This window comes from Ischnura elegans, chromosome X, assembly GCF_921293095.1.
Source record: "Ischnura elegans chromosome X, ioIscEleg1.1, whole genome shotgun sequence".
Classification (NCBI taxonomy): Eukaryota; Metazoa; Arthropoda; class Insecta; order Odonata; family Coenagrionidae; genus Ischnura; species Ischnura elegans.
The window spans coordinates 86706507-86725116 of record NC_060259.1 but is presented as its reverse complement, the minus strand read 5'-3'; the positions used below and the strand labels follow the sequence as shown (position 1 = coordinate 86725116).

At 37.6% G+C, this 18610-nt stretch overlaps 1 protein-coding gene across 6 annotated transcripts in view; it reads right to left on the bottom strand.

Annotated features, from left to right (window-relative positions):
- Positions 1 to 18610, bottom strand: part of LOC124170773 (serine protease nudel) — a 105567-nt gene that overhangs the window by 56053 nt on the left and 30904 nt on the right. For all 6 annotated transcript variants that reach the window (XM_046549724.1, XM_046549722.1, XM_046549728.1 and 3 more), the window contains exons 5-9: positions 18369 to 18584; positions 10352 to 10512; positions 8779 to 8909; positions 6220 to 6672; positions 1104 to 1381 (exon numbers count right to left, since the gene is read on the bottom strand). In XM_046549724.1, coding sequence (XP_046405680.1) covers positions 1104 to 1381; positions 6220 to 6672; positions 8779 to 8909; positions 10352 to 10512; positions 18369 to 18584 — 1239 coding nt within the window. The remainder of the gene's footprint in view (positions 1 to 1103; positions 1382 to 6219; positions 6673 to 8778; positions 8910 to 10351; positions 10513 to 18368; positions 18585 to 18610) is intronic.

Below are 18610 nucleotides of genomic sequence, written 5' to 3'. Positions count from 1 at the left end.
CCTATATGGGTCTAGTATATTCTTTTTTTGGCAGAAATATTGCCTGCAGTACTAAATGGGTGTTCACTGAAAACAGACGTGGTTGATGTTGATTTTGAAGGGCGGTGCAAATGGGTAAGCAATATAGGAGTTGAATTTCGACAAATAAATGAGCACGTAGGAATTCAATAGTCATGCAACATCCTCTGGACCTTGTGATAGGTTTTGCGAAGTTTTAAGATCAGAAAAATGTCCGCAGTGTGTGCGTAGCATTTAATCATCCGTCACAGACTTGATCTGTGGAACCTATGATTCGTTGCATGACACTTTACCCACTAGACCACCAGAATGATTGTGCTCTGAGGCAGTCTCAATGCCCAATATGTCGGCTGTGTCCAAAGTTGTCCCGACGAGAGTAAATTCCATTCTAGGTGAGTCGTGGGCCAGTGGGGCAGATGCGGCCCCTCAAGGGGGGTGCAGGCTTTTAAACCATAGCTTTTACAATTCCTGGCTGTATGAGACCATTACGAGGGCAAAATTTTGGAAGAAAAGTAGTTCCTGAACTGGCCACTTTCAGATGCCAATGAGCTTTGTGTTAATTTTTTCCACCACTGTACATGAAAAAATGCCATTTTGAAAATGCCCATTGTTCAGCTGTGTCATCATTTTTCATAAATTGCATCATGTGGTATTTCTCACTTTAGGGATCAAACATTTACTCCACTTTTCATCCAAATCATGGAGGTTAAGGATCAACTCCACTATAAGTTGGCATCGAATGGCCCTAAGGTGTTTGGAAATATTGTATTGAAATAAATGCAAACCATAAAATTCATTCAACCACCTCAAAACAGATCACAGCACTTTCATAAGCTGATAAATTAAATGGATTAAGAGCTAGAGAAAAATTAAAATACTATTTCATTAAAAACAAAAGTTATTTTTGAAGTAAGTAATAAAATGTCCAGAGACATTTCACATTATGCAATGAAAAAATTCTGAAGAAATAACCTAAGTACATATTTGACTCTCTACCAGCCCATTTCATGCAGTTTAAGATGATAATTGAAGCATACACAGCAAATCTCTCAGCTGTGGTAGAAACACATAATTCCAATACTCACGATCCATTCCACTCTCAGCAGTGGCACCCCAACCAACAGCAGTGCACATAGTTCCAGGGGCAGGGTACAAGTTCTCAAATGGTAAACATATTGTTCGCACCCACCGATTGATGAGGAATGGTTTTTCCACATGAATTAAGGCCACATCATTGTGCATTTTAACTCGATTGTATAGTTCATGAACCACCACATGATCAGCCTTGCGAGTCTGTTCCATAGGTGAAAATGAAAATCTCCTTAGCATTCCTGCCAGCACTTCATAATAGTGTTTTTTATAACTGAAAAGTAATAAATTTCTTAATTATGAAGGGTTCAATTAAGGTCTTTGATGGCAAAGAAGAAATATATTTGATGAAGAAATATATTTGTTATCTTTTCACACATTAACATTACTAGCCATAATCCTAGGGTACTGAGGTTTTTCTGGTGGGGGAAACAGGGGATTTTCGGATTTCTTCCCCGGATCAATTTAGGTTCCCCACGTCAAAGTCTTTTCACCGCTCTAACCCACGAATTTGATGTAGTTCGTCAACTTGCCTAAAATGGCTCTGCATGCACTAAAAGACTAGAGTTCTCTACATTTTTCTGAGTCAACTACAAACGACGCGAGTGCGACAGAGTATGATGCAAAATTCAAAGTATTCGAGGTATTTGAGGCGGTACTTTTCGCATAACTATTCGAGACCTCGAATATCGAATACTTTCTAGTAGAGATGGGTCGAATAGCAGATTTCTCGATTTCGAATATCGAATTCAAATATTAAATCATTGCTCGAATATTCGAATACCTCGAATTTCGAATACCTCGAATTTCGAATACCTCGAATTTCGAATACCTCGAATACTAAATGATGAATGCTGGAATGTTTGACTTGGTTGCCTATGCAGCAGGCAACACAAGATTTTGGGGAGTAATTTTGACTTCCTTTAAATGATTCGAACAGGAATTTAGCTGATTAATGAATAATTTAATTTTATGGAAACAATTGGGCATATAATTAATTCAACTAACATCGCTTTACCCCCACTCCTGCTGCCAAGTGCTAGCTGACAATCTGAGGCATTTTGCAAAATACAAGCTATTTTCCACCGGATTTTCTTCAATTATTTTCAGTCCATCTTTGGGAGTTCTCACGAGATAAGAAGATGAATTGGAATTGCTATCAGGGAGAAACCAAATATTCTGAGAAAATATCCCTTTGTCTGGGACTGTAAAAATAAAGATTTATAGCACCACTCATAAATTGTAACTTGATATATGCTTTCGGAATAAAATACCGCATCAACTTCCGAGAAGCTCTGCTGCTCATATCAAGTTTCGCCGGAATGCTAAGTCTCCGTCGTATTTTGACATTTATTTCTTTGCGTAAAATGCTCAAATAAACTCAGAAATACGTCGTGTTTGGTCTTATTCTTTTTGAAATTACGAGCACATTACTAATATTTCAATTCAATAAAGGTGTAACATCAATTGACGAAAGTCATTCTTAGACACCTTTTGTGCTAATAGATGACTCATGCAGCGGTTGACCTCCACAGAAATGGGGAACTTCGAAGCTGGTAGGAAAAAAAAGGTCAGTGGGGGAGAAAAGGGAGGGCCCGAAACACGTTTCTATTGTTCTCGTGTAACCTGGTATTTTTTCGAAGCTAAGGTCTTCGTAATATAATCCCTGCGCGAGCTGTGACCTTTTTTTTTATTTCGAAGATGAGGAAAGCCTCAGAGGGGGGGCTAGAGCTGAATGGAGAGGGACACCGGATCTTGGGAAATGCGCTACTGTAAGTATCCTACGGTACTCACATAGCAGTTGACCTCCAGAAATGGGGAACTTCGAAGCAGGTAGCCAGAAAAAGGTCAGTGGGTGAGAAAAGGGGGGAGGGCGTGAAACACGTTTTTATTGTTCTCGTAACTCAATATTTTTTTCGAAGCAGGGGTCTTCGTAATGCGATCCCTGCGCGAGCTGGGACCTTTTGTTTGATTTCGGAGAAGAGGAAAGCGTCAGAGTGGGTGAGGCGAGTGCTGAATGGAGGGGGATAGCGGATCGTGGGAAATGCCCTAACATTGCTATCCCACGGCACTGAGGTTCTCCTGGTGGGGGGAATCGGGGATTTTCGGATTTTTTCACCCGACCATTTTCGGTTCCCCTCGTCGAACACTTTTCACCGCTAAAATCCACGAATTTGATGTAATTCGTCAACTTGCGTAAAACGGCACTGCGAGCACTAAATGACTACTGTTCTCTACATTTTTCCGAGTCAACTATAGAGCGTTCCACATTTAGTTGACAGTATGGGCTCTTATGGAGAATCGTTTCCCATGTTAATCTCCATAAGGCCAGGAGCGCGGTGTTGTCAACAACAGCACGAAAATTAAAGTTGCGTTATACACTGATAAAAAATTTTATTCTAATGTAGAAAAAGGTGCTGCATTCATTGGTGCCAATATTTTTTCGACAAAAATTATAACAAAAGCTATAAAAAACATTTCCGTAAATTTCCGTCAGAAACGTGTATCTTTTTTCTTTATCTTCTTCTCGCAATTTCTGCCTGACCGTTGTCTGTATTGAATTGAATTTTTTTGCAAAAAATTTTTCGCACTATTTTCTGCTTCAAGGTCTTCACCAATTGTACAAATATTGAGTTTTAATGTTGTTATGCCGACGTAACACACTTTAGGACAAGAAAATTTTGATTTTTGCAAGGTAAAAAGTAGTCGCTTACTAACTTACGTTTCTTACGTCGTAGGTCCCTATATGCTGCGTACCAAATGTGAAGAACACTACAAGGTTATTTTTGGTGAAAAAATCATTAACTTACATCAATTCTGAAGCGAGTTACAAGGTTTTTATCTTAAGAAAAAATATTACGGTGCCGCTGGGTGGGCTTCTTGCTTTTTCTTGCGCGCAGAGGGAAAATTCTCGGGCGGAAAAGGAGTTTTTTGTCAATGCATACTATGAAATGTATTTATGTATTCGTTTGATATCCTAAACAGAGAATACCTACTCATACGTCGTAACAGCAGTGTTTTTATCTGAATACATTGATACACGAAAGTAAGCAAGCGGCTTGGAAGTAAGACTCTTTCGCCTTGGGTGTTTAGGTCCCATCGGGGAAACCAAGAAAAAGAATATCTCATAATCTGTACCAAATACTATCCCATCCAGTGCACGCATTTACAAAAGGGGGCTTGGGGTTTTTCAGAGTTCCTTTCATAGGGTACAATAAAACCTGCCCCAAAAGCGACCCAGGCCGAAGGGGCCGAGGGAAGAATTTACGAAGGCGTTCAGTTTGTCATTGCATTTTTTTGGAGTGAACAAGTGAGTGTTGTGTGGTGTATTGACCTTGAGAATTGTGAAGTGTGTTTTACACTTATCTTTGCTGTAACACGCCCAATCAATATGTCCGATACAAAGAAGAGGAGAAAAGGTGAGAAGCTCATAAGCCGCGAAAGACGATTGGTGCTCAAAGTCTTCTCGTACATAAGGAAATCTCTCAGCATTAGTGAGGCCTGTCGAGAAGCTTCGAAGGCTACTGGGTGCTAGGAGTTCACTATTTACAGAGTGAGAAAGGAAAGCTCCCGTGGTCCATTGGTAACTCCTTCAAAAACTCAAGAAATTAGACAGCCTTACAAAAATTCGAGGGCAGTGATTTCCGACGGTTTGGTGAGATCGGGAATTAGAAGGAAGGTACATGAATCCTTCGTGAAAATTATTCCTCCGACTTTAAAATCCATCTGAAACCCGGTGAATATGGATAGTATTCTCCCATGTTACAAAAGGACAACACTATATCGTCTTCTTTTGGACATAGGCTTCGTGTACGAACGCAGGGGGAAAAGAATCATCCTTATCGAAAGGGATGATATTATTAGTTGGTGGCACAATTAAATATCTAAGGTAGCTAAAAAATATCGTCGCGAACACAGGACGAGTGTATTTACAGGCGAGAGTTGGATTAATTTTGGACAAATTGTGACCATTAGTTTGCGAAACAAACAATTAGAAAATCCGCGTCAAGCTTTCCTTGCTGGGCTAAATACTGGGCTTGGCCCCCACTTCCCGAGGAGGACGATTTGCAATTATACACGCAGGAACGGAAAATGGGTTCATAAAAGGAGCATCGCATGTGTTTCTGTACAAAAAGAACTCAATGAATGAGCATGAAGAAGTGGGTGGCGAGTGTTACGAGAGATGGTTTGCGCACTCACTTCTTGCAAACTTACCCGAAGGATCAATTATAGTGGTAGATAATGCCTCTTATTACTCAAGAAAATTGGAATCCTTGCCTACTACAAGGTGAAGGAAAGAGAACATTAAGGAAATTAGCTTTGAAGATGTCAGCTTGAAAAGAGATCTTTAATTTACAATAAAGCAAGTACGGGAAAATTTTGAAAAATTAAAGAATGATGACGTCTTATACAACGTCGCCTTTCATGTAATACTAGCTAGAGCCAAAAAATATTGCATAATATGGAAGGAATAGAAATTTTGTCTCATTCAGGAGCGGCTATAATTTTTATTATCCTTCAATTTATTGTTATTTTTTACATTACAGATTATTCATTATTCAGTTTGTGCATTGAATAAGTACGTACATGAAATAACAAAAGACTTTTCCTTTTATACTGCAGCAAAGGTATTGTAATATACGCTAAAAAAATTCCTTAATTTACGCAGTCTTTCGTGCGATCCCCAACTCCTTTTTGAACTTAACCGTTTTGGCGCCATATTATGTATGGTTGCATACACTATTAGGATGCCTGCCGGCGGAGCGGAAGCTTGGCAACACTGTTATCCATAAGGCCCGTACTGTCAACTAAATGTGGAACGCTCTATACCAACGACGTGCGTGCGACAATGTATGATGCGAAATTCAAAGTATTCGAGGTATTCGAGGCGGTACTTTTCGCATAACTATTCGAAATCTCGAATATCGAATACTTTCTAGTATTCGAGGTATTCGAGTATTCGCGGATACTATTCGCACATCTCTAGTAATAATGCATAGAAAAATTCAGTGGATTAAATACGTAGGGAAAATTATTACCTTGCTCCTCCTTGAAAATTGACTAATGCCAAAGTTATTTCATCCACTATCAAGTTCACAAATTTTAGCTTACCTTGACAAGCAGTGGGCAGCTGTCATAACCCAGTCTTCGGTGATCAGTACCCCACCACAGTGAAATATACCATCCTTGTATATAGACACTAGCCAAGGCCATGCACCAGGACTACTAGGGGTTCCTCCGACTACCCTCTCCGAGGTTCTCCTTCCTTTTCTCCCCGATGCAACTGCTGATCCACTTCTTGAGTCTACTGTGCTTTCATGAACATTTTTATAAAAATGATGATTTGACTTTCTTTTGTTTCTTCCTGGGTCTAAGGCATCACTTTTCCGGAAGTTGGGTAGATGCAGCAATGGTATTCCACAAGGCGCAGGGGGACAGGTGACATACATAACAAGGCCGTCAGCACAAGAGGTAGATACATGAACATTGCCTCCACTGGACGGTTGCAAATATGATCCCGTGTAACCATCTGAGGTCTTCGACTCCATCATTACTTCTTCTTCCCTAAATAATGAGGCAATGCAAGCAAGGCAACAAGACTAAAAAAATGAATTTATGCTAAAAATAACTTTATCACACAAACAACCAAATTTTTACACATACAGCGTGGTCAGAAATTCACTGATATGCTACAATGGAGGTTATAGAGTAAGTTATTCTCAACAACAAATTACTTAAGAAATTTTTGTTCAGCTGCACCATTTCTGAGCTATTGGCGATTGAAGTTAACCAATGAGAATGAAGCGCAGGCAAATACGAACATGCTCGCAGAGATATTGCTGTTGAACCGAAAGTGGTTTCAAAGTACCAGCCTGACAAAGCAAAATGATTGAATTTTACTCATGAACCGCTTCTTGCCACTTGCACTAATGAAACATGGATGTTCAGATTGGTTCCTTCAGGAGCAAACTGGCAGCCAATAGTAGAGCTCAAAGTTCCTTTAGTTAAAAAATTGTGTGTTTTCGACCTAAACATCATTAGTAACTTTTGTTTCTTATGGCATCATCCAGGGTCAAAATTTTTGTCTGGAGAATGGGGGACGTCACCTACTTGGCTTGGTCTTCAAAATTGAGTGAAACAGAACTTTAGATATGTGCCTACATTATAAAAAAACAAGTAAAAACTTTTTTTTTTACCATTTTGACGATTTTGAAGACCAAGCCAAGTAGGTGACGTCCCCCATTCTCCAGACAACGAGTACACCATTTTCTGGCATTTGTCATGGCTGTTACCAGCATATCAGGGGGTAAGCTGGCAAATTCATCCTGAATTTTGGTATTAAAAGCTTGCAGGGTCTTTGGACTAAGCACATAAACATGAGATATCAAAAAATTCCATTGAAAAAATCACAAGGGGCCAAATCAGGAGAGAGGGCTGCCTACTCCAAATCACCCCTAGTTGCAATGAAGTGCTCAGGGAAGTGTTCCTTCAAAACAGCCACCTGTACTCTTGAAGTGTGAGCCGACTTAACGACGCATGATAACGATTGAATTTTGCAGAAACAAAACTTTATCGTCACACCTCTCAAACAAAACCACTGGCGCTCCGCTACGACATCAACTGACTGAATGGCACCCATTTTAAAAAAGGAAGTTACGTTGCCGTAACCTGCATATATGTTACTGTGGTTAGAATTTCATGTCCCTTAGAGAAACGACCAAACAGGAGTCCACTGCAGAGTAGCTGCTGTATTGGTTGCTAAGGTGATCAATCTACGTGTACTTTATCATCCTGTGATAATGCAACCCGCACAGCTCGTCTGTATTGCATGTATATAAAATCGGTTAATCAAAAAATTTAGCAATAAATCATTTGCAAGTAGCACTCAGTGTGAGATTTCAGTATTTGGACATCAACGGTGGCGTTCATAGAAAAAGTTATCATGGAACAGGAATAAATTAGCATGAAAATTAGGGTAGGGTTTGGTTGATTTTGAGTAAATGGGAAAATTAACGAGAAGCATTGGAATGTAAAGTGTTGTATTCAATTTCCTTATGGGCTTTGCTACCATGTTTGGTTAGTTCTAACTGCGGATTGTGGAAAAGATACCTTGTAAAGAAAAATAACATGGATATGTGGAATTGAAAAGTAAACAACAGAAAATAAATATATGTGGCTAATAAACTACTCCACTCAATTTCAACGCCTTATGTCCAGCAGTTTGCTACTATAGTTCTGCAGTATTATGATTGATGGCATCCCATCCATGCTTATTTTTTTATGAATGTCCCAGAGCAGTGAAATTTATGTTTTTGTTAATTCTAATTTATTTATTGCTAATGACCTTGGAAAGTTCATTTTGTTCAACTGCTGCACACAGCACAGCCGTAATACTTTCATTGCTGAGACAAAAAACGAAAAGAGACAAAGTACAGATACTTATGTTGAAATATTGGACTCTTCATGATATTCCAATGTTAAATACTCCCGTAAATGAAAGAAATATTGGAGCGAGAAGAAGAGAAGTCCAAATGTCTCCTTTCCAGAGCCTGACAAAATTTTCATGGACTCTCTTTTTTACTACTATTATACAAATACTTTTGTCATTCAGGGAACATATCAAGACATAAAAAAATAAATTCTTCATTGATGCGTCATAATTATACTCACTGTACTTGTGGATGTACATCTGCTCTGCATGCAGCCAGGGCCCAGCCTATCATACCAGAAGAACAAACTGGGTACCACTCCCCCTCCCAATATCGGAAAAGATAACCTTTGGAGTAAGAAACCAGGAAATCCTATAAAATGAGGAAGAAATATATCAATACCTGCCATGTGTGCATAAATGCTGTAAATAAACACTTTTTCAAATCTGAAGCGAAAACTCATCACAAATTCATTCCACAGCTTAAGTGTTTACATGGTACATCCAGACTGGAAAACGTTTCATTTTAAGGCCAATATTCCTTTATTAATTATTATTTACTTGGTCACTAATCACATTCATGGATATTCCAAAATATGCAAGGAAATAAATGCCAAAATACGACGGAGACTTGGCATTCTTGCGAGACTCGATATGAGCAGCAGAGCTTCTCCGAAGAAGATGCGGTATTTTTGTCCGAAAACATATATCAAGTTACAATTTATGAGTGGTGCTATAAATCTTTATTGTTACAGTCCCAGACGAAGGGACATTTTCTCAGGATATTTGGTTTCTCCCTGATAGCAATTCAAATTCGTCTTCTTATCTCATGAGAACTTCCAAAGATGGACTGAAAATAATTGAAGAAAATCCGGTGGAGAAGTGCGTGTATTTTGCAAAATGCCTTGGATTGTCCACTAGCACTTGACAGTAGGAGTGAGGGTAAAGCGAGCTACCTGTTGAAAATGAGAAGTTGGATGAAGCCGAGTTTCAGATGGGCGTGCTGCTGAAATGACGCTTGGTAGATAAGAATGTATACATCAGACAGAAATCCATCGTAGCAGCGTAAATGCCAAGGCGGCATGCAATCATTTTTTTGCGAGGTGGTGTGTCCCCTTAGGATATTTGAAAGAGATGTTAGTTGAATAAACTGTACGCCCAAATTGTTACCATAAAATAAAATATTCCATTAATCAGCTAAATTCCTGTTTGAATCTTTAAAGGAAATCACAATTACTCGCAAAAATCCTGGGTTTCCTGCAGCATAGGCAACCTAGTCGAACATTCCCGCATTCATCGTTTTTTTCGTCCATCCCCTTGAAAAATGATAGATCGAGGTTTCACTGCATACCTTTCTATTTATACATTCATCAAGTGAAATAGATGAAGAAACATACGTTTAATATGCTATGTGCAATTCTAGTATTCGAATATTCAAGCAATGATTTAATATTCAAAGCCAATATTCGACTTCAAGAAATCTGCTATTCGACCCATCTCTACATACGACACTGGTTATTGTATAAATATTATGATAATATTACTATAACTGTAAAAATTAATTTATCCATAATCAGTTTATTTTTATGTTTTCCATGAGGCTAAATAAAAGAATTAATATGAACGACACGTTTGTGCATAAAAGTAGTCCACCAGCTTAACAGGCAAGCTTGTGCTAAGTTAATGCATGCAAGTGTTCAACATGCTTAGCTTGGCAAGCTTGCACCAAGTTTGGACAAAGAGCATTGGAAAGTGTACCTAAAGTTAATTTAACTGCCTGGATTAAAACTGTACAAGCTCAATGATATGTAATACCTTTTGTTTTCGGATGGAATCACTCAACATTGAGCAATCTTTTTCATCTTTTCCATTACTGCAGTCTTCAACTCCATTACACCTCTTAGTCTTAGGAAAACATTTGCCGGAACGATGACTAGGATCCCAGCCATCACAGCTATATTCTGTTTTATTGCAACCTAAAAATGTATTTCATGAACAAGAAAAAAAACTAAAATATTAGAGCTGCAAGCAATAGTGTTAGGAAAAGTTAAAGATAGATGCAGTGATGATAAAGAATCTAAGTGAAAAAAATAATAGCATTACAAATGTTTTCTGAGACAGCAAACAAAATGTTTTCACCAACAAATGTTGCTCAGGATTATTAAGATTTCTGATGCAGGAGAAAAACATTTTTAAATCCAAAAGGACCATTATAATTTTTTTCATCATATTTAGCCACCTTTGTAATTACATGAGTCATTTTCCAGGAATGAGAGGAAACCTAGGATATTATATTGTACAATTTCTTTAGGTTTCAAGGGGTTGGTCTCCATTGGCATGATACGTATTTTTGCTAGCCAACATTTCATTGATTGTCTTTGTTTTGTCTATGCCCTGAGCAGGACATATAAATATTCCAAAATGTTGGCAAAGCATAGGCAATCTTATCTTTTAATTGTAGACCAACCCCTCAACATCCAAAGAAATTCCAAAATAGACATGGTCAACAACCACATTACCCTTACATTTAACATTGGTGGGCATTAAAATTTACGCCTCTCAAATATTGAATAGCACAAATCCATGCTCCACACTAGTACTCTATTCCCAGCAAATGCATGGAGGACAGATTTTCCAAAGACGTGGCCCATCACCGTTTTCTGTCATGCTCAAGCCCTGTTCCCAATCAATCAACTGAAGATGATAAATAGAGCATGCTTCAATTTCCCTTTTTTAAACCCTTTACCAGACATGAATTTGAATTTGTGCAGCAATAGAAGATACTGTCATAAGTTTGACCCAATAAAGGGTAACATGCAAAGGCGTTTTATGGGAGGGGGGAGGGGACATAGCCCCCCCCCCCAAGACACTCCGCTTAAAAAATAGACAAGTTTTTAACATGGTTATCAATACATTCGTTTTGTTTTGAAAATTACGTAGCCTCAATCATTTCATTTCATATTAAAAACTTTCATAATAAAATAGAATAGTTTATGCAGTAATTGTTCTATTTTATTTTTAATCTCAAATGTGAGAAGACTGTTTGCCTGTCAGGCCTTTGTGCCTCCCCCAGAAAAAATCCTGGATCTACCCCTGGTGACTAAAAACAATATTTAAAAAAATTATCACCATTTATACCATGGAAGTAATTGGTTATATGTAGTGCAACAGCACAGGGAATTAAGATATCCAGATACATAGATCAATAATCAAGATATACACCCTGGGAAACAATTTACAACACATTTTCTGTTGACATGAATTTTTGAGAAGCTTTAGGGTAAAATAGGCATGCTGATTTTAAAACTGTAGTTAGTTTTCTTCAACAACAATTTTTTTCACTACAAGTTTTTAGTGTGTTTGTGACCACTCTGTTAGATTGAGGATCGACCACAAGAGGCATCATTGCTCTCCAATTGGCTGATATTAACCTTATGGTACTTAAGCCAGGTGACTGATGCCATAGGAGGCTAGCAACAGGAGCATAGTTGTCTACTTATGCAGGAGATACTATAGTTAGATGCAGGCACATAGTACTAAATTTGCATTGTGAAGAGCTCCAGTATTGAGCAGGCTGCATACACTGATATTTTGCTGTCAATTCAAATGCATTGGTAAACCATTCGTACACCTATACCAAATCATTCATCGGTAATCATTCTGTATGGGCAATAAGGCCAGATTTCCCTTTAAATTCTTTCACATACAAATTTCATAAAACATATGATACAAAACGAGGGTATCCTGTAGTTTAAAAAGTTGTCGTGATACATAAAAAACCGAGGTTATGTTCTTAAGCCGGTGTCCCACCGTCAAATTTGCATCACAATTTTTGGACCAAAAATTTTGATACAACTGGATGGGGGTCTCCCACGATGCATCTCATTTGGACCAAAAACAAACAAAAGACGATATTTGTGTAAACATTTTGTAAACTTGTGGAAGTGGAGGCTTCTTTTTTTACCAGTCGAAATTGACTGAACAGGCCTCTTGAACATAAAATAGACGAAAAAAAGAAAACAGAAGGAATGTTGAACTTGGCCTTGGCTGGAAAGGGGATATGAAAGCATTGGAATAAGCGTGCTAAACATGTTGGAGAAGGAGTTGGTTGCCGATGTTCCCAAATATTATCGACATTAATTGACGAGAAGTGAGAATATTTTCATGTCCCTTATCAGCAAGGTTGAGGGCAGAATAAAATGCCAGGATACAAACTTGAGGCAGTTTATTCCCGTATGGAAAATGTTATTAATAAATGATGGACATTGTAGTTGAGAAGGTTATTAATAGTGCTGTAAACGTGCATAGAAATCACATGTTTTCTCTCCTAATCTAGCAGTTGCTAAAATAAGGTCCTTATCCTAAAATCGAAACTAGCAGCTGTAGTGTTTCACAGGTTGCCATTTCTCCAGCTGCTCACTAGCTCGGATTGCACGCCCTCCACAAAGCTAACCTGTAGATTTCAGCCTCGATACCTTAAGTAAATCTTTTATTCTTTCCAAAAAATCCCTCCTTGTATTGCGATTCCAAAGATCGCTTCCTTCTTATTAAACATTAACTCATTATTACAAATTTCCAAGTTGAGAGTTTCCATCACCTATCCCACCCAAATTTTGCTCATTTATACTTTTAGACCACACCAGGCGATGAAATAGACGATCCCGAACATATATACATATATATATTTGAAGTAATGTTTTGTGAATTCACTTCGTGGTATGGTGACATTATAGATTCAAAACTAAACATTTTAGTATTCCATACAGTATTTATAAAAAACGGCTTCGACCTTTTCAGGTCTTTATCAAGAGGTTTATGATAATGATAATGACCTGAAAAGGTGGAAACCGGTTGGGTTTTTAATGCATACTGCGTGAAATACAACAAAGTTTACTTTTGTGTCCGTAATATATATATATTTATTAGTTATAATACTCATGCAGACGATAAATAAGTTTAACATGTGTGGCCTGTGTGTCAGCGCTTGGTGATGCTTTTTTTGTCAAAGGCCCTGTGATTGGTTGGTTTCATCCAATTGGATGAAAACTTAGAACCAGTCCTATCCATTTGGACAAAACGTTTTTGGTCCAAACGATAGGACCAAAAGCCAGTTGGATGAAATTTTGACCATGGGAGATGGTGCGCGTCAGTTGTATCACAATTTGATGCAAATACATATTTTGATGCAAATTTGAGCGTGGGACATCGGCTTTATACAGAGGTCAAAAGTTAGTCAAAAACAAGTACCAGATCTAACACAACAAATTGGTTGTTCCCCAGTGTAATTTTACACTTTAAGAATATATTTAGGACTTATAAGGAATAACTTCTTAAATAAAAATTAATTCAACTCCAGATGAAAATCAACCAGTTTAAATTAATCAAAATCATGAGAATGTAATAAATATATCAAAAACACCTTTTAATTAGCCCTCACACTTTGTAAAACAAATAAGAATGAAGGAGGCTTTGCTTTTACTTCATCACTGGATACAAATATCAATTTCATACATGCTTCATCTACAGCCACCAGGAACTATTTCTTTCTCGGGTGCTGAGGATTCCTATTCTTACACCAGTGATGCTTGTGAGTTCCAATGCTTTGTGATGCCTGATGATATTGTGGTTCACATACCATATTACGTTTATTAAGTAATGCTTGGAGCTGCTATGGAGTATTACAGACCACGACTAAGGTTCTGTGGTTATTTTTACAACTTTGATGCTTGCTTATTCCCACACCTTAAGTTTTTAGCAAATCTATTAATTTTTTGGAAAATATTTAAAGATTGAACAATATGCCACGCTTCTCATAAAATGCCAGTAATACTTAAAGGTGTAACAGAACATTACAGACTCCGTCAAAGAAATGTGGTTACGTTAAGATACATTGAAATGAATTGTATATTCTTCCCAATGCTTATAATACTGAGATTTTTTAAGGCAGCAGTGAAAGATGTGGTATTACCGGTATAGATTTCTAAAAAAAAGTATTGTTTAGTGTTGAAGGTAAGCTCAATATTTCATGTGTAAGCAACATTTTGTGGTAAAACATTCTAGAGGAAAAACCATTTACTTTGACCATGATTCGAACCAGGGCCTTTGATATTTGAGCCGGGTGTTCCACCACTTTAACTACCACAGCATCCTAGGCAGAGTTTACCATGCCTTTAGAGTAGGAATGAGTCGATTCCACTTTTTTTCCATTCCGATTCCAATTCCAATTCTGTCAAATCGATTCCCGATTCTTGATTCCGATTCCATCGATTCTTATTCCTTCTAACAGGTGGGATATTGATTTATCTGTCGACTTGCTGTCAATAAAATTTAAGAATTGAATGGAATAAAATAACAATAGCTGTGGTGGCTAATCAATAATATAGCGTTCAATGCATCCATACATACCAGAGCAGCCTGGCAGGTAAGCGGTGACGGCCGATACGCAACCTGTCGAGTCCGCCCAGAGGCTGCTGCAGCTTATGCCAAGAAATTATCAACTTTCTCAAGGGTTGCATTGATGAAACTGGGCTATACAAACGCGAATGTGGCTAAATTTTTAATATTGACGCAGATACGTGTTAGTCTTTGAAAAAAAGTTATATAAAAAAACCCAATCTGTGCACGTATTTATAAGAAACTATTTTCACAGGAAAACTCGCTCTCTGCACGTTTTTACTATCATCAGACTTCAGATATCACTCGAAAATAAAAAAAATATATTTCGATCTATTATTCATTATAATTGGTGGTCCAGATGAATTCTCCGATGGTGATTCATAATCGGAATGATTTTATTTGCCGCGACCAGCGGGTAATAAAAGAACGAAAAACGTATGCATTGCTTCCCGATCCTGTGGTTTTCGACATTTGGAATTTGGAATCGACATTTGGAATTGACTCATCCCTACTTTAGAGGACAAGGAGGTTTATGCTGCCAGACATAAAATTCCACAATGTTTGCGTGCAAAGTACAACAATCCCAAAGCTAAGGCATTCAACAAACGAAAACAACTGTGGACTGACCAGCAGATTATTTTTACGGAGTCAATCACTAGCGCACTTGAAGTATAAAAATTCTGCTGAGGAAAAAACATTTTGCTTTTTCTTGTGTGCACTTTTATTCTGCTCTGCCAAACCTCAAGGACTTCAACCTTGAAAGAAGAGGGAAGAGAAGATCATCAGCAACTGGGCAACGAAGGCACTGGAAGCTAATGGCTACAGGTACTACAGTAGAATTGTGCAATGCAGTAAAGGAAGTCAAATTTTACTGTTCACTCACCTGTCAGAATGGCTATGTTTAGCAGGAGTTGAATTTTAGCAAGCATAAAATCGTAATTCCAAAAGTAGAATTTCTTCATTTTAAACCTCCAGCTTTGCACAGAAAATATTGAATAACCAGAAAGCTTTCCATATTACGAATCATCCAGGGGTGCAGCCAGGAATTAAGGTTGGGGGGGTTTATGTGCACTAATACCAGGGTGTGATGGTGTGGAATACCCACCAGGATAAGCGATAGGTGCGGTGCGAGATTATTATATTGCGGAATTTTAAGATAAACGGTTCAAAATTGTGAGTTTTACGGCTTTCTGAGGGATATTTTATCTATCCTTACACTATTCTATTAGTAATATCAATCCTATTAAGTAAAATGGATTAAACTTTAAAATTTCTCTGAGCTCTGGGGGAGGGTTTGATCTGAAGCAAGATACTTTATCCTTTGTGCCACTGATATGATTGCGTGTTACAGCAGTTTCAGGGCAAAGTATTCATTCACATAGTACTCCCAAACAACAGTGAAACCCATTCTAGGCAAAGTATATGTGAAGATATAATATGAAAAAATTGACCACTTGACCACAGGATGCTTCAGTTTTCCCCAGAAATTTTACAATGACACAATTTTCCTCAGCCATCACCAAAAAGTTACTCAAATATGTAATTCTGAAAGAATAATTCCCACTCTTAGGAGGAGACAACAGAAAGATACTTTCCAAGCCATCCCCAAAAAGAAACCCATTCTGAATCTTGAAAGCCCAAAATAGAATTTTTGTCATTGATTCTGAATCAATCGATGAATTTCTTGAGTAAAAAGAATATTTTTTTCAAGAAGGTTGCATGAGTCAAATTATTTGAACAGATGCAAGAGCCTCTTGCAAAATGACAAAATGACCAGGGATGGCAAGGGAAACGAAACGAAAATACGAGGCATAGGTTTACTTTCATTCCCGCATGAAATTAAAATCACTAAGGAGTTTAGTTTCAACCCAGGACAAAACTTTACTCCCGGGAACAAAATTAAATTAATCGAAACTCCGCAGCTCATGTTAAGTTTCGCTCTCAGAAGTTGAGTGGAGGGGGAAAAGAGGGAATATTTTTGACCCGCAACGTGTGACATACTAGTAGAGAGGTTAAATAATTGAGCTTAAAAACCAAATGGCCAGTTTGCGTTCACCACTCTCCTGTTTGTGGTCAAAATGTGAGAGCCCCATGCATCTAATGGCAGAAAGCTGAACCTCTCCTTCATTCAACCATACTTCGTACTCGGTGTGTGGGTCGAAACAAAATCGCTCGGAGATGAAGCACGTGGTCCCTCCGGTGCAGAACATTAACTGTGTCGACCCTCAGCAGTTTTCACTCCAATATCATTTCCACCCTGAGTTTAGCTCCCCGGGTTTAATTCCATTTCACTTCGACATTTCGCTCTCGGGAACGAAACTATCGAAATTTTACTGGTTTTGACTTTCGTTTAGTTTCTATTGCCATCCCAGCCTTTAATCCATTGGCCTACTTTTTGACTTAACTTTTATTATACTTTATTTTTTTACCATATTTTACTTACAACAAAAAAAAATAATTTAAATTACATAAAACGGGTAGCCTTACCAAGAATTTTAAAATTGAAATAAGCACCGAGTATTACAGAAAAGCAAAACAGATTAATTATAATGAGAGTTAATCAATAAATTGAGCTTCCTGCTGATTACCCAGCTCATCCACAAAATGCCAAGTTTGACCAGTCATTGAACTGCTCTTAAATAACACTTATAAAAGGTAGCACTTTTTATCAACAGTTTGTAGTATGATTATGTACAAAAGCAAAGAATGAGAATAGAAAAAAAACAAGACGTAAGGATATGACATAAGGTATGAAATAAAATAAAGAAATAACAAGCTTTCACACTATCTAAATTAACATGTTTACCTCAAAACTTGTCAAATCAATTATGTATTTAATCAATTTAGAATTTTGCTTCCATAATCTTACCATTCAGCACCAGAGCATGCTTTTTAGGAATTAAATCATGCATTCCCACCACATTCCTTACCCAAGGAGTCAATTACTGTGATATTAAATGACATTACAACATGCAATTTCTATATCATGCACAAGAAGCAATCCTGAGTGATTGATCCCATTACAGCCATTTATTAGGTTCCATCATTTATAAGATTTTTCATATCCTTAATTTGCCTTTAACTCAATCTTTATTCAATGACAGTTACCCAGTACTAAAATAATACCATAATACTTCTCACAAAAATGAGAGACTTAAGAAGGCAGATCATCAAAAACAGTCATGCAGTTAAATCTTGAATAGCATAGAAAATGAAGCATACAAATTAGAGCCAGGAATACAAATTGCTGAGCAGTTCATGGAAAATTCAATAAAAAGGAAAAATCTTAATTTGAGTATTCAGTGAACCATGATGATATAATTTATAAGAACATGCTATAACACATGCAAAGTAGTAAAATTTTCAGTGGTCTACATTAGGAAAACACTGGATGCACAATGACCACTCTTTCATCTTGAAATTCATTTAGACATACCAAAACAGCCTAATTCATCTTCTCCACTTGGGCAGTCAAAATAACCATCACACAAGCGACTCTTATCAACTCGATCCAAGCATGTACAGTTTGCTTCATCACTTGCATCATAGCAATTTATGACACCATCACACCACTTTAATTTTGGAACACACAATCTTTTGTCAGCACATGAAATCTCATCATTTGTAGGTTTACACGGCTTTATAGGTGGACCTGAAAGTAATTTATTACCAGCTTAA